The sequence below is a fragment of the Aulonocara sp. 'chitande type north' Nkhata Bay genome, linkage group LG15, assembly GCF_057382095.1.
Source record: "Aulonocara sp. 'chitande type north' Nkhata Bay isolate Kocher_YH1m ecotype deep benthic linkage group LG15, A_spYH_male_GT1.1, whole genome shotgun sequence".
Lineage (NCBI taxonomy): Eukaryota > Metazoa > Chordata > Actinopteri > Cichliformes > Cichlidae > Aulonocara > Aulonocara sp. 'chitande type north' Nkhata Bay.
The window spans coordinates 25,098,967-25,113,495 of record NC_141358.1 but is presented as its reverse complement, the minus strand read 5'-3'; the positions used below and the strand labels follow the sequence as shown (position 1 = coordinate 25,113,495).

The following is a 14,529-nucleotide window of genomic DNA, read 5'->3' as shown; positions in this document are numbered from 1 at the left end:
GTAGCACAATCTCTAAAACTATTCAGACTTATAGCAAAACCACTCACTGAGTTTGCAAAACTAAAAGCACAAAAACTGCTTTGCACTCAGTTTGCAATTTTGTAACACACACTTTGCAAAACTGTAGGCACAATTCACTGCACAACACTCAATTACCAAATTTCCAACACACTCCTAGCAAAAGTATACACATGTATGGCTATCATTAACACTAATTTGCCAACTGTCTGGCACACTTTCACATGTGAAAACTTTTTTAGATAATTAGTTCACTTTGCAATCAGCCTAAGCACTATAATACAGGTAAGCTGTGTGTGCGGAGTACAATGGAGGGAGCAGGAAGAGTGAGAAGTAGAGGAGGCCGAGGAAGAGGACGTGGAGGTGAAGAAGTAGGATGAAGAGGACGACAAGGACAAGGAGGAGCAAGAGGAAGACGAGGAGGGGGAGAGGAAGATGAGGAGGGGGGAGAGGAAGGGTAGGAAGAGTAAGAAATAGAATTGCTGATGACATCAGAGCTACAATAGTGGACCATGTAATCAACCGTCGAATGACCCTGAGGGTAGCTGGCCAACGGGTCCAGCCTAACTCGAGCCGCTACACTGTAGCAAGTACCATAAGGACATCTTGAAATGAGAATCGGTGAGTACAGTCACTTCGCACAAAGATTTGTAGCACTGCCATATGCCAATGAGAAACACACCAATACCATTGATGTAAAAATACTGAAATTGTTACTTTACAGAATTGCTAGATGACCAGATGCTGGGGGCAGAGGCAGCATGTTCACTGCAGACCAAGTAACCCATATAGTCATTATGGCGATTGCAAATAATCCTATACTTGGAAATAAACACTTGTGTTTGTTTTGATGTGTTTGAATAAACACCAGTGCTTGAAGTTTGGATCCCTCTATGCTTATGGATCTATGACAGAAGTATGAGCTCAAACTGACATAGCCTACCTTGTGCACAGAGAAAGCAAAAGCCAGATGTGTTTTGTATTCATACCATCAGTGTGCAGTTGGCGCATTGTGTGCTTAGTAGATGATGGCTTGTGTGTACTGTTTGATACGGAAACACCATTTTTACGAAGGTGTGAAGAGTTAATCTAGCTGTGTTTGCTTTTGCAAGAGAACTACAATGTTTTGATTATTGGGTGACAGGTTTTCTTATTTGTGTGAAGAGTTTTGCAAAATTAGCCAATAGTTACAAAAAATGTGCTTAGGCATTCAGAAAAAACTGTAAATCTGCTCTCATGCTTGACTGTGGGTACCTGACGCTCATGTAGGGGGCAGCAGCGCGCAGTATGAGCACAGTTAATGATAGCGAAGAAGATTTCAGTGGAAACGGAAGTAAAGGTTTCCTGTGCCCTTGTGACAGACAGCGGACTGTAGACGGACGATGAGCATGTACAGACAATTTTATGTAAGTTTATTTTCTATTTACAAGTTTCTCTTGGGTGTTGTTTTTTAAACTAGTGAGCTGGATAAATGCGATGGATGAGCCACCGGGGTAAAAACAGTCGGCTATATTTAGCTTAGAACGGTTAGCAGGGGTCAACACCGGGAAGAGTTAGCATTAGCTTTGCAGAGGAGTTGTATTTAGCGGTGGTGTCCGGCCTCTCGGTGTTTGTTTTCTGTGTATTCAAGACTGGGTTCTTATATTTTCATTAAATGAGTGTTTCTCCGTGTCCTTGCGCTGCTGTTTTCCAGGCGCTTCAGCAGGTGGCGCGGCGGAGCATCTCCAGCTCCGTCCGGCGGCAGGTTGAGAACAAAGTCCCCCAGAAACAGAAGGTGTTCCAGGTAAAGGTCACACAGACAGACCGCTGCACTTCCAACTGTTCCATAAAACCCTGTCATCATCGAAGGCCTCCTTTGTGTTTCTGTTGTCGGCCTTAAATTCAGAATACGACCGTTTCCTACTTCCTGTATACCTATAATATTAATTATTATTTGAACTGAGGCTCTGTCCTGTGATCCAAACCTCATATCTTTGTATTGGGAGTGCGCTGGGAAATTTTAAAGGATACAGGAGCATTGAAAACATTCTAATATGTCAAAATAATAATTCCTGTGTGTGTGTGTGTGTGTGTGTGTGTGTGTGTGTGTGTGTCTGTCTGTCTCTGTCTCTATGTAGAAAGCTGAATTAATGATGATGGAATTGTTAATGTGTTCATTCTGTGTGATTAGTTCAAGGGATCCACACTGAATAATATAAGTTGGAGGTCCTTTAAGTTTTTAATGTAATTTTTTTTGGTGGCTATCTAAGGTCACTATGGTGTCACATCTGTTCATATTTGTAGATATTTATCACAGTTAAGCATATTTTCTTCACCTTGCTGACAACAGATCTGCTCTGTTCATTTTAAATTTAGCAACCAAAGGAAGGAGTCAGAGGACACCAAAGCCCCTCAACAATCACCCACCTAACTTGTGTCATTGACTTAAAACAACAAAAACCCAAAGTTCTGTTATCTCCCTTCAGTAGGTGTTTATTTTAAAGGAAATATGTTCTCATGGTCTCTTGTTTTGGTGTGTACTCAGTTATCTGAACGTCAACCTTCAGGCGCTCCTAACGTGATCTGGGATCAATCATTTTTAAAGCTTGGGGAAGCTAAGGTCCCCTCAGAGCTGCAGTCAATTATCTGGATCTTTTATTTTTGTTTTAACTTTGCATTCAGACCATGAAAACATGATTTGAACAGTATAACTGTTTCTTTTTAACCAATATCAGATTTGCTTTAGAGCCAGAAGTACAGTGAATAAGAAATAAATAAAACAAAAACCTTTAATATCTAAGTTTTCAGTCATGGTCTGAATTTAAGTTTAAATGGGCTCTTAAAAAAATAGCAATGACTTGATCCAGTGTTAAATGCAAGCTTGAATGGTGACCTCTGCTGGCCAAAATCTGGAGCTGCAATTGAATCAAGTTGAGACCTCTTAAGATGAGATTCTATAGCTTTTTTTTTTCTTAAAAAAAAATTAGCTAAACATACCACTTTAAAAACCTGTGACACCTCTCAGTGCTTACAAATCCTTAAGATGTTCTTAAAACGTCTTATTTTGGCTTAAATTAAAAAGTATTTAATATGAAGGCAATGCCTTTAATTACTTGTGGTTTGCTAATTTTTATTAGATTTGTTTTATATAAATATCATAGATATAAATGCCATAAATAAGGAGTAAGTTTAACTTTAAACATTATCGTAGAGTAAATTCTGCATGTCCAGTCAGCCTGCAGCAATGTTTTAAAGAAAGAACAAGCAGTTTTACTATAAACTAAAAGTTTTCCTATCAGCTTATTTATTCTTTAGCTATAAAATGAGACAGTGGAGGAAACCCTGAAGAAGTAGATGAGAAGAACAGGGAAAAATGCAGTTGCTGGAAATGTTTATGTCAGAACTGTTTTTAGTTGGTTGGTTTTGCTTTCACTTTTGGATGGCATCCTTAAACTCAGTAAATACTTCAGTTTGAGCTTCAGAAATCCTCAGTGAATAAAATGTTCATTTAAGATTTGTGTAATTGCAAAAAACGTAGACGATAATTTTTTTTAAATTGCAAAGATCAGACATTAAAACCGTATTTGTAGTCTCTGAGCAGTGTGGAGACGAGCGTCCATCCGAGTTTCTTGGTTTTCTTTGTGTTTAATTTTGAAAGAGTTAGATTTTGGTGTCCGGTCTGTCTACACAAAGATGGATTATTATTTATGTGTTCCTCTTGCAGTTTTGTGGTCAATGGTGCTTTTTTTTTTTTTTCTTTCTTTAGCAGCGGTTCTTCTAATGAGGACACCTCAGTCAGTTTAGCTCCACAGATAAGTCTCCGAACTGAGTGGAGTACTAATTCTGCATGTTTAACCTGCAGTAAATCAGCCGCTAACAGCAGCACTAGCTGGGCTTTAGTAGTTTTTTAGCTTTCAGGAAAAGGACGAGCTGGTGCTGAAGCAGATCATCGGTGTGAAAATGAAGAACATGTAGATGATTTGAACAGCTTCCAGTGTGTGCTGCAGACTAAACTAGTTTCCAGCTGGTTTGTTCTCCTGCACTGCTGTTGGCTGCTCCAGTCTGCTACTTATGTGTTGTATGATTAAACAGCTGCAAACATAATTGCATACTTTAATACAAGAGGACAAAATTAGACCTGAACTTTCAAAAGGTCCGTTTTCAATCTGTAACTCAGACCAGTGATAAAAATGAATATCCTAAAACGTCCTCCTGTGTCTTAAGAATATATTTTTATTGCAGCACTTTTCGGATAGTAGATATATTTAATATTTTTTTAACACATCTTAAAGATTTACTGTAAAGAAAGTGGATCTATTTTTAAATGTTAGCTTTGATCTGAGTAACAGATTTTTTTTATTTATTTATTTTTTTTAAGCGTCAGGTAATTTTGTTGGCTTCATAACTTTTTTAAAAAAGATTATTTTTGCTTTGTGGATTTATTTATTGACACAAGGTTAAAAAAAGCGAGGGCTTTATTCCACCTTTTTCTTGATAAATTCATATTTTCTTGGAAAAAAGTATTCTTCTGTTATTTTTGGTTATTTTATAACAAAGATTGTTTGCTTTTTCTAAAAAATTTTTACATGAAATGCAGATTTCTAACTTACCCAGATTCCTGATGGACATGAACATTATGGTCATGTTACGTCACTTTGGTATGGTGATTTAGAAGTGGGGGGGAAAAGATCAGTCAAATCCCCAAAATGTGTAAAACAAAAGTCTTTGTGCCATGTTGGAATAGAAGCAGATATCACTTTTATAGAATAAAACACCCTTATTGTGAAAAATTTTATTTATTTATATATAGAGATGTTGAAAAGTTGTTCTTTTGTTTTTGATGCTCACTCATCAGCAGGCTTTCTTGCAAACTGCTGCTGCTCTTCACTGTGTTTAATCTTTGTCGGTGTCTGGATGAGTTCTGGTTAAAGCAGGGCTTACAAACCTGATTGTTCCCCTCCATCTTCTGTTGCAGGAGGATAACGGTATGCCGGTTCATTTAAAGGGAGGCAGTGCCGACGCCCTGCTCTACAGGACAACGATGGCACTCACCGTCCTGGGTAAGTACACCTGTCTTTGTAACTGCTTTAAACTCTGAGCTACTTTATGAACCTCATGAGCTGCTGTAGTTTTTATTTAAATTGAAAAATCCAGCCTGATAATTTAGCCTCAGGTGGTACACAAGTTTAGTACCATGGTAGTTGATATTTGATACCTTTCAGATAAACAAATAGAAAGAATCTTGCTGGGATTAAGTAATGGTAACTCTTACTGCTATTAACAAATGGTGTTCTTTCCACAGACCACAGAACATGAAGTAGTACATATGAGGATACAGATCCATTGGAAAATAATGGGACCTTATCCTTAGTGAAGCACTTTGAAATCCATTTTAATCTTCGTCTTTTTGCTCTTCCTTCCAGGTGTTGGATATGTGCTGTTTGAGCTGGTGAAGGCAGCCTTCCCTCAGAAGAAATAACTTCTCTGCTTCAGCTGTTTACTTCCACTTTCCAAAAACCGGCCAGCTGTTCTATATTGTGTAAGAAGATGAAAATACTCCGTCTGTGCCGGACCGCGTTTCATGTCGTGGTGCGATTCTATTGTGGTGTTCATTGGATCACTATTTATTTCTTGTAGTCTCTGGTGCCCTGAGGATCAATAAAGAAATGCCTCTCATGACCAAGAACCTTCTCGTGCCTCTTCCTTTTTAGTTTTCTGATGGTGGTAAACTGTGAAAAGCTACTGAAGTAATGGAATTAAACTTTAAACTATTAGTAAAGCAACATGAGGCTCTGCAAGCGTAAACCTTTTTCCTCCAGTGTGAGGATTTCCCATCGTCAGTCTCAGTTTTATAGAGTTTTAAACTTGCACAAGTAATGAAATCTCACTCTGTCACAATTTTGGCTTCTCACAGTTAATAAACATTATATAAAGCCTTCAGCCTCTAGCCTTTGTTTGCTATTTTGTAAAGCGTGCACTAGAGGGTACATTGGACAGTAAATTTATGTGTATGACAAGTAATCCATTTTTGTGTTTTTCATATGAAGGAAAAAAAAAATCCTAAATATTCTAAAACCATTCTTGGTCACCGCTACCACTTCTCCATAAATCCTGCCAAAAAACAAGCAATTTTTGTTGGCAGAGGGAATCAGAATCAGAATCAGAATGGGGTTTATTGCCAAATGTTGAGCAGGTTTACAACATTAGGAAATTGCTGCGGTGCTTCAGTGCAAACAGTGTCATAAATAGCACTTAAATAGACATGGAAAAAAAATAAAAGTAGGGATAAGAATTAAAAGTGCTACGTGGAAAGATATGTGCATGAGATATACATGAGATATATACATGAGAATAAGAATTAAGAGTGCTACGTTGAAAGATATATACATGAGTGCAGGTGGTGATCAGTGCCAAACATGGAATGATGCAGTGAACACAGCGTAGGGTCATGTGTTAGTGGCGGGTACAGTCATATGGTTATTGTTCATGTGTCCAACAGCAGAGGGGAAGAAACTGTTCTTATGGCGAGAGGTTCTGGTGCGAATGGACCGGAGCCTCCTGCCTGAGGGGAGCAGGTCAAACAGACTGTGTCCAGGGTGAGAAGGGTCAGCTGAGATCCGAGCTGCACGCCGCAATGTCCTGGAGGTGTACAGGTCCTGCAGAGATGGGAGTCTGCAGCCAATCACCTTCTCAGCAGAGCGCACAACACGCTGCAGTCTCTGTTTGTCCCTGATAGTGGCTCCAGCGTACCACACGGTGATGGAGGAGGTGAGGATGGACTCGATGATTGCAGTGTAGAACTGCATCATCGTCCGTGTTGGCAGGTTGAATTTCTTCAGCTGCCTCAGGAAGTACATCCTCTGCTGGGCTTTCTTGATGACGGAGGTGATGGTGGGCTCCCACTTCAGGTCCTGGGTGATGGTGGTACCCAGGAAGCGGAATGAGTCCACAGAGGTGATGGGGGTGTCAGTCAGGAATGTGTAATGTATGTAATGTAATGAATGTGTGCTCCTGTACTATCTATGAGGGCCACATTTTAGTGGCCGGCTCTGTTAAAGAGCAACATAGTAAATTTCACAGAGAGTGAAAACAATGTTTCTGCAGTGTGTTAAAGATGCCTTAAAGTAGCTCTGGACCTGTCGAAAAAACTGAATCAAAGCCTGCTGTGTGAGAGCTGCAGGTTAGCGAGGAAGTCTGTCCCTGTGTGTGGTTCCTGCAAGTACGGGAACTTCTGCCAGGTTCAGCGTGTCATCTGAGTCTGATGGGAATCACAACACGAATCTTTTTCATAGGAAAAAAGTCTAAGTGTAAACAGCTCTGACACACCATAGAAATGGGAAATAGGTACTTTTTCATGACTAAATACATGTTTGGTCAACATACTCACAAATGACTCGTATACAGCCTGTTCTCCAAGAGCCTTTGCAAGACTAACCTCACCTGTTGACTGATTCCCTCCAACTTACAGGAATATTAAGAATGTAATTGGTGAAAAAGATGAAATTGTTAAGAAAATCATCCACTTGGCTTATGTGGAGTGGGTGATAGACCTTATGGAGATCCAGTTTGGAAAAATGTTGTAGTTTCAAAATTTGGAACTGACTACTTGTGCTAGATATATTTCCACAGTAATCTATAAAATGCCATAGTGTATTATTCATTTTTGCCACAAGGAAAAAAGCAGCAAGAGGAAAGGAAGATGGATGTATAACACCATTATACCATAAAAATGGTTGAAAATCGGTTCAGGTCTCTATTATGTAAATTACACATTCTTGACCCTTTTCAGTCTGGGCTTCAAAAGCAGCACTCTACAGAGACCGCTCTCTTAAAAGTCTATAATGATCTGTTAATGGCATCTGATGCAGGGAATTATTCTGTGATCATTTTGCTTGAACATTAAAATTAGTCTCTTTTGACTGCCACAAACAGTGTTATCCAGAAGCTACTGTTTGAATATACCTCCCTCTTGTGGCAGGACACCATCGACCACAAAATCCTACTTAACAGGCTCAAGGTTTTGGCTGGTGTATCTGGCTCTGCCCTAGACTGGTTTTCTTCCTATTTATCAGACAGGACCTTTTCTGTTAGGACCAGTGTTGGGACTAACGCGTTATTAAGTAACGCGTTACAGTAACTACGTTATTATTGTGGTAACGAGCACGGTAACTAGTTATTATGCCAAAACCAGGAACGCGTTACTCGTTACTGGGATTTAGATAGGGTCGTTACTCGTTACTTCGTGTGGTGGCTATCGCGGAGTTTCCACAGATTCAGTAACATTAGCAAGTGGTGGAGGCCAGCAGGTGGATGAAGGAAAAGGGAGGCAGAAGGAAAAGAGACCCGAGGCGGCCGCCGGTCCAAGTGTGAACTGAACTTCAGGTAAGAAGTTATGACCTGCAGTCTCTCTGGGTCAGATATGAACCAAGTTTAGGTGGAGTTTATTTTCGTTATTCTGACTTTTTCCGTACTGCGTGCTAGCTAGCATGACGGAGTTTCTATACAGCTGGGTGGTGCTATGAAGTTCATGATGTTGAACTTTATTTTGTTCATAAGTTATTAGAGTTGCCAACCGTCCGTCTGGTATTCAGAGAAAATATTTCATATTGAGGTGAAAAGGAACAGTTTGTCCCGTAATTCAGCTACAATGAAAAAGGCACAAAGCTGGAGTTATTCTGTGTTTACGCTGCACAGCTGCCTCTTCTTCTTTCATTCTCCCCCCTCCCTCTCCTGTTTCTACTTCAATCATGAAAACTGATCAATGATCAGCTGATCGTCTTTTCTCTCTTGTTTGTTTATCGCTCACTTTGCGCCGAAAGAGGAAACCAGCGGATGTCGCGCTAAACAACAGCAGCACGTTTAAGCTTGATCAGCTGTTGTTAGAATTTATTTAATATTAATTTCTAGTATCAGCTGATGTTTGCTGGAGCCACAGCTGCAAAAAAGCTGCTGGTCATGATATGGTTTGGTTATCTGGTGAGAGGGAAACATGAAGATGAAACCAGGAGATGTCCTTACTGAATCATCAGAGCTGAACAGGTGATGGAAAAACAGGTTTACCTTTTAGGTGACATGAATGAGTTGAAGGGAAGTTATGAACTGTTTCTGAGAGACAAATAACCCCAGGATCCTTTTCTAAGTAGCTGACAGCTGGTAACTGTGCAGGTGCGGATCTAGCAAAGTGTTGCCAGGGGGGCATGTAGGGCATTAACAGGGAAAGGGGGGCACAAAGAAATACTTTTCTTTCTTATTCTCATTTAAAATGTCTCGCTTTTAAAAAATAATTATCTGAATCTTACAACAAACGATTGATAGATTGATGCATATATACCATCAAAACCGTGTACATCACTGACACAACAGTGTTTATTTTCATTCAAAGGCTTTATGATTTTTCCTATAATGGTGGGCTGGTCTCTAGTCAAAATGCCCAGGACGATTTTTTTGTCCCAGTCCAGCTCTGTATGCAGCTCATCTGCAGTCTGGTGTTACCTACATCTTCCTATTCAGAAGGCAGAATTTCCGAGTTCTGAGTACAATCGAAAGCACCACGACTGCAGTTTTTGTGTTGGATGTAAAAGGTGCACATGACGCTGTGACGTAGGCTAGAATCATGGCAGCAGTCAATGACGGTCCAGGCGTGGGATTTCTCTCGTGGAAATATGCACATTATCTTTTCCTTTCTATTGGTAGGTGGCACAGTGCACTTGTGGCAAGTAAGCAAGCTAGAAGACTGGCAAAGTTATGGAAGAAACATATTAACAAGAGAATTCTGAGTAAAATCATAGTTACTTTCCCTAGTAACTAGTTACTTTGAAAGTAACGAGTAACTTGAAGTAACTGAGTTACTTTTGAGAGAAGTAACTAGTAATGTAACTAAGTTACTATTTTAAAGTAACTTACCCAACACTGGTTAGGACTGACAGGTTCACCTCTGACATTGCTGCCCTGACCTGTGGGGTCCCACAGGATTCAGTTTTAGGTCCATTATTATTTTCTTTTTATATTTTTATATTCAAGCAACTACCTCGTTCTAAATACCAACAAGACCGAGACCATGATCATAGCTCCTCCTGAGCTACATTAGTCAGGTTCTTACCTCTTTCTGTCCATCTGTCAAGTCAAATATTCGAAATCTTGGAGTAATATTTGACTCTTCTCTGGGCCTTGACTCTCATGTAAAATCTTTGTCTCGTTCCTGTTTCTATCATTTAAGAAACATCTCTAAACTGCGACATATGGTCTCTTCAGTTGAACTGGAAAAACTGATTCATGCATTTGTGTCATCACGCTTAGATTACTGTAATTCCCTGTTTACTAGCTTGGATAAATCATCTCTCTCTCGCCTCCAGGCGATACAAAAGGCAGCAGCCAGGCTACTAACTCGTTCTACCAAGCGTGTTCACATTACTCCCATCTTATATTCTTTACATTGGCTCCCAATAGAGTTTAGAATTCGCTTTAAAATTCTTGTTTTAACATACAGAGCACTAAATAATGACTAGGCTCCAGATTATTTATCCAAGCTTCTTATAAAATACACTGCTGCTCTTCATCTCCGCTCATAGACTCAGAGTCTGTTGGTTGTATTGTTTATTTTAATATTTGTGTACAGCGCTTTGTGACTGTCTGTGAAAAGCGCTTAATAAATACATTTTACTTACTTACTTTACCTATAACCAGAAAATCCAAGCTAGATTTCTTCATAGCCTCTTGTTCCAGTAAGGATGGTTGCACAAACGGTTGAAGGGAAGGGGTACACCACATAAAAACAATCAGTAGCAGTCATACAGTCAGTGAGGTGAAAGATTTTATTCTTTTCTAAACACCTCTGCCAGACCTTGATGTAAACCTAGAGCCATGAATGTCCAAGAGTCAGAGCAGCACAAGGATATTCAAACCCAAAGAATTCATGATTACCAGACAGGGACAAGTAAATGGGAATAGTTTGGTGGGTAACAAGGGCTGAAGCTTTCCCATAAACCGCAGTTACTTGTAGAAGTTCAACAAGTAACATGGTGGAAATACTAATGTATGTCTCATTTGAAGAGTTTCAGTCAGGTTTCAGAGCCCATCACAGCACAGAAACAGCTTTAGTGAAGGTTACAAATGATCTTCTTATGGCCTCTGACAGTGGACTCATCTCTGTGCTTGTCCTACTAGACTTCAGTGCAGCGTTCGATGCTGTCAACTATAATATCCTGAGCAATTAGAGCATGCTGTAGGTATTACAGGTACTGCGCTGCAGTGGTTTAAATTATATATGTAATAGACTCCAATTTGTTCATGACAATGGAGAGTCCTCTTCACACACTGAGGTTAATGATGGAGTTCCACAGGGTTCAGTGCTAGGACCTTAGTATCATCAGAAGGCATAGCAAACATTTTCACTGCTATGCAGATGACACCCAGCTCTATCTGTCCACGAAGCTAGATAACACACACCAATTGTCATGAACCGAAGCTCCAAAAGGGTCGAGACGGCGAGGCTGATAGTGCTTCCGAATCTCAGGCGGACAGGTGGACAGGCAGGTGGCTCGCAAAAACGCCGAGTTGTGATCTGAGTACACAGGGTAAAACAGAGTCAGTTCCAATAGACAATTTGTCATAAGGGTTTTTTTTCCCGCAGGTGTACGTTACCGCTGAGAGGCGACTACGGACTGGCGTGGAGCAGCAGGTAGGGCAGGATTAAATAGTCCACCTGGTGATCGCCTGGGATGTGATGCAGGTGTGGGGTTAGCAGCCACGCCCGTGGGCGTGGGCATCCCAACAGCACCCCGGACGCCGGGCCGCGGACCATGACACCAATTAGTTAAATTGCATGAATGTCTTAAAGACATAAAGACCTGGATGACCTCTACTTTTCTGCTTCTAAGTTCAGATAAAACTGAGGTTATTGTACTCGGCCCTGAAAATCTTATAAATATGGTATCTAACCAGATTCTTACTCTGGATGGCATTACCTTGGCCTCCAGTAACACTGCGAGGAACCTTGGAGTCATTTTTGACCAGGATATGTCCTCCAATTAAGATATTAAACAAATATGTAAGACTGCTTTCTTCCATTTGTATAATATCTCTAAAATGAGAAATATCCTGTCTCAGAGTGACGCTGAAAAACTAGTTCATTCATTTATTACTTCCAGGCTGGACTACTGTAATTCATTATTATCAGGATGTCCTAAAAACTCCCTGAAAAGTCTTCAGTTGATCTAAACTACTGTATAGCTCTGTGTAAATAATCATTCTGTACATTCGATAATCTTTAATGCTACAACTGTTTACAACTTGCATAGTTCCCATTTCTGTATAGCTGTATATCTCAGATTCTGTAAAGTTATTTATTTCATATTCTGTATAGTTTTTCATATTTATATCCTGTTCATAGCCTGTACATAGCTTGTACTCACTACAGCCTGTACATACTTATAGTTATAGAATATTCACAACATACTTCATACCGTGTACATTATAACATACCATAATAGACCCATTTCTGTAATATACTCACATATCTATATTATTGCTAATATATATTGTAATATATCTATATCACTAAAGCACTTCTGGATGGATGCAAACTGCATTTCGTTGCCCTGTACCTGTGCATGTGCAATGACAATAAAGTTGAATTCTATTCTATTCTATTCTATTCTATTCTAAAATGCTGCAGCAAGAGTACTGACAGGGACTAGAAAGAGAGAGCAGATTTCTCCTTTATTGGCTTCCCTTCACTCCTGTTAAATCCAGAATTGAATTCAAAATCCTGCTCCTCACATACAAGGTCTTAAATAATCAGGCCCCATCTTATCTTAATGACCTTGTAGTACCATATCACCCTATTAGAGCACTTCGCTCCCACACTGTAGGCTCGCTTGTGTTTCCTAAGAAACACAAGAGCCTTAGATCATATAGTTAGGGTTTTAAAGTTTTAGTTATTATCAATCTTTGACTCTCTTCCACAGCATGAGTTTTCCTGTTTTCCTCCCCTCATTGTGACAGAGGTTTCTTCCTGTTAAAAAGGAGTTTTTCCTTTCCACTGTTGCCAAAGCGCTTTTTCATAAGGGTTAATTGATTGTTCGGGTTTTTTCTGTTTCTTTTGTATTACTGTATTATTGTATTATTGAGTCTTGACCTTACAATATAAAGTGCCTTGAGGCAACTGTTGTGATTTGCCCTGTATAAGTAAAATCGAATTGAATTAAACTGAAAATTAATTCTTTGATCTTAATGTGATCAATCGATCTCCATGGCTTTTAAGGTGGCAGGAATTAAGCCACTGTTTAAAAAGCATTGTTTATTGACCCAGCCGTCTAACTATAGGCCAGTGTCCAGCCTTCATTAGATCACTTTTCACTGGATTTCACTTGTTGCCTGGATGGGACGGGTCCATCAGTATCTGCGCTGCTCTAGTCCGGCATCTCCTGGTGTAGGCCACTCAAGGCCAGATTTACTAGATGGGGTAAAACAGTGCGTGAGGACAATCCCTATTGCTATTCTTTAACCATAAACCCAGTCAGTTCATTTCAATATGATGAAAATAATCTAATACAGTGGGGCAAAAAAGTATTTAGTCAGCCACCGATTGTGCAAGTTCACCCACTCCTAAAATGATGACAGAGGTCAGTAATTTGCACCAGAGGTACACTTCAACTGTGAGAGACAGAATGTGAAAAAAAAATCCCTGAATCCACATGGTAGGATTTGTAAAGAATTTATTCGTAAATCAGGGTGGAAAATAAGTATTTGGTCAATAACAAAAATACAACTCAATACTTTGTAACATAACCTTTGTTGGCAATAACAGAGGTCAAACGTTTACTATAGGTCTTTACCAGGTTTGCACACACAGTAGCTGGTATTTTGGCCCATTCCTCCATGCAGATCTTCTCGAGAGCAGTGATGTTTTGGGGCTGTCGCCGAGCAACACGGACTTTCAACTCCCGCCACAGATTTTCTATGGGGTTGAGGTCTGGAGACTGGCTAGGCCACTCCAGGACTTTCAAATGCTTCTTACGGAGCCACTCCTTTGTTGCCCGGGCGGTGTGTTGTGGATCATTGTCATGTTGGAAGACCCAGCCTCGTTTCATCTTCAAAGTTCTCACTGATGGAAGGAGGTTTTGGCTCAAAATCTCACGATACATGGCCCCATTCATTCTGTCCTTAACACAGATCAGTCGTCCTGTCCTCTTGGCAGAAAAACAGCCCCATAGCATGATGTTTCCACCCCCATGCTTCACAGTAGGTATGGTGTTCTTGGGATGCAACTCAGTATTCTTCTTCCTCCAAACACGACGAGTTGAGTTTATACCAAAAAGTTCTACTTTGGTTTCATCTGACCACATGACATTCTCCCAATCCTCTGCTGTATCATCCATGTGCTCTCTGGCAAACTTCAGACGGGCCTGGACATGCACCGGCTTCAGCAGCGGAACACGTCTGGCACTGCGGGATTTGAGTCCCTGCCGTTGTAGTGTGTTACTGATGGTGACCTTTGTTACTTTGGTCCCAGCTCTCTGCAGGTCATTCACC

The 14,529-nt window shown here is 40.2% G+C and overlaps 1 protein-coding gene across 1 annotated transcript; it reads left to right on the top strand.

Moving 5' to 3' along the window:
- The first annotated feature begins 1,282 nt into the window (after window positions 1-1,282).
- LOC147313184 (cytochrome c oxidase subunit 7A2, mitochondrial-like) lies at window positions 1,283-5,683 on the top strand. The gene is made up of 4 exons (XM_086265153.1): window positions 1,283-1,424; window positions 1,712-1,801; window positions 4,973-5,057; window positions 5,421-5,683. Exons 1-4 carry the CDS (start codon window positions 1,401-1,403, stop codon window positions 5,474-5,476), a joined length of 255 nt encoding a protein of 84 aa, XP_086121279.1. The 5' UTR covers window positions 1,283-1,400; the 3' UTR covers window positions 5,477-5,683.
- Window positions 5,684-14,529: the final 8,846 nt, after the last annotated feature.

Bases quoted from the DNA above. Each gene is read 5' to 3' on its own strand.
- LOC147313184 (XM_086265153.1), top strand. From the start codon at position 1,401: ATGAGCATGTACAGACAATTTTAT. The intron at 1,425-1,711 runs GTAAGTTTATTT...GCTGTTTTCCAG, and splicing joins GCATGTACAGACAATTTTAT to GCGCTTCAGCAGGTGGCGCG. The intron at 1,802-4,972 runs GTAAAGGTCACA...CTTCTGTTGCAG, and splicing joins AGAAACAGAAGGTGTTCCAG to GAGGATAACGGTATGCCGGT.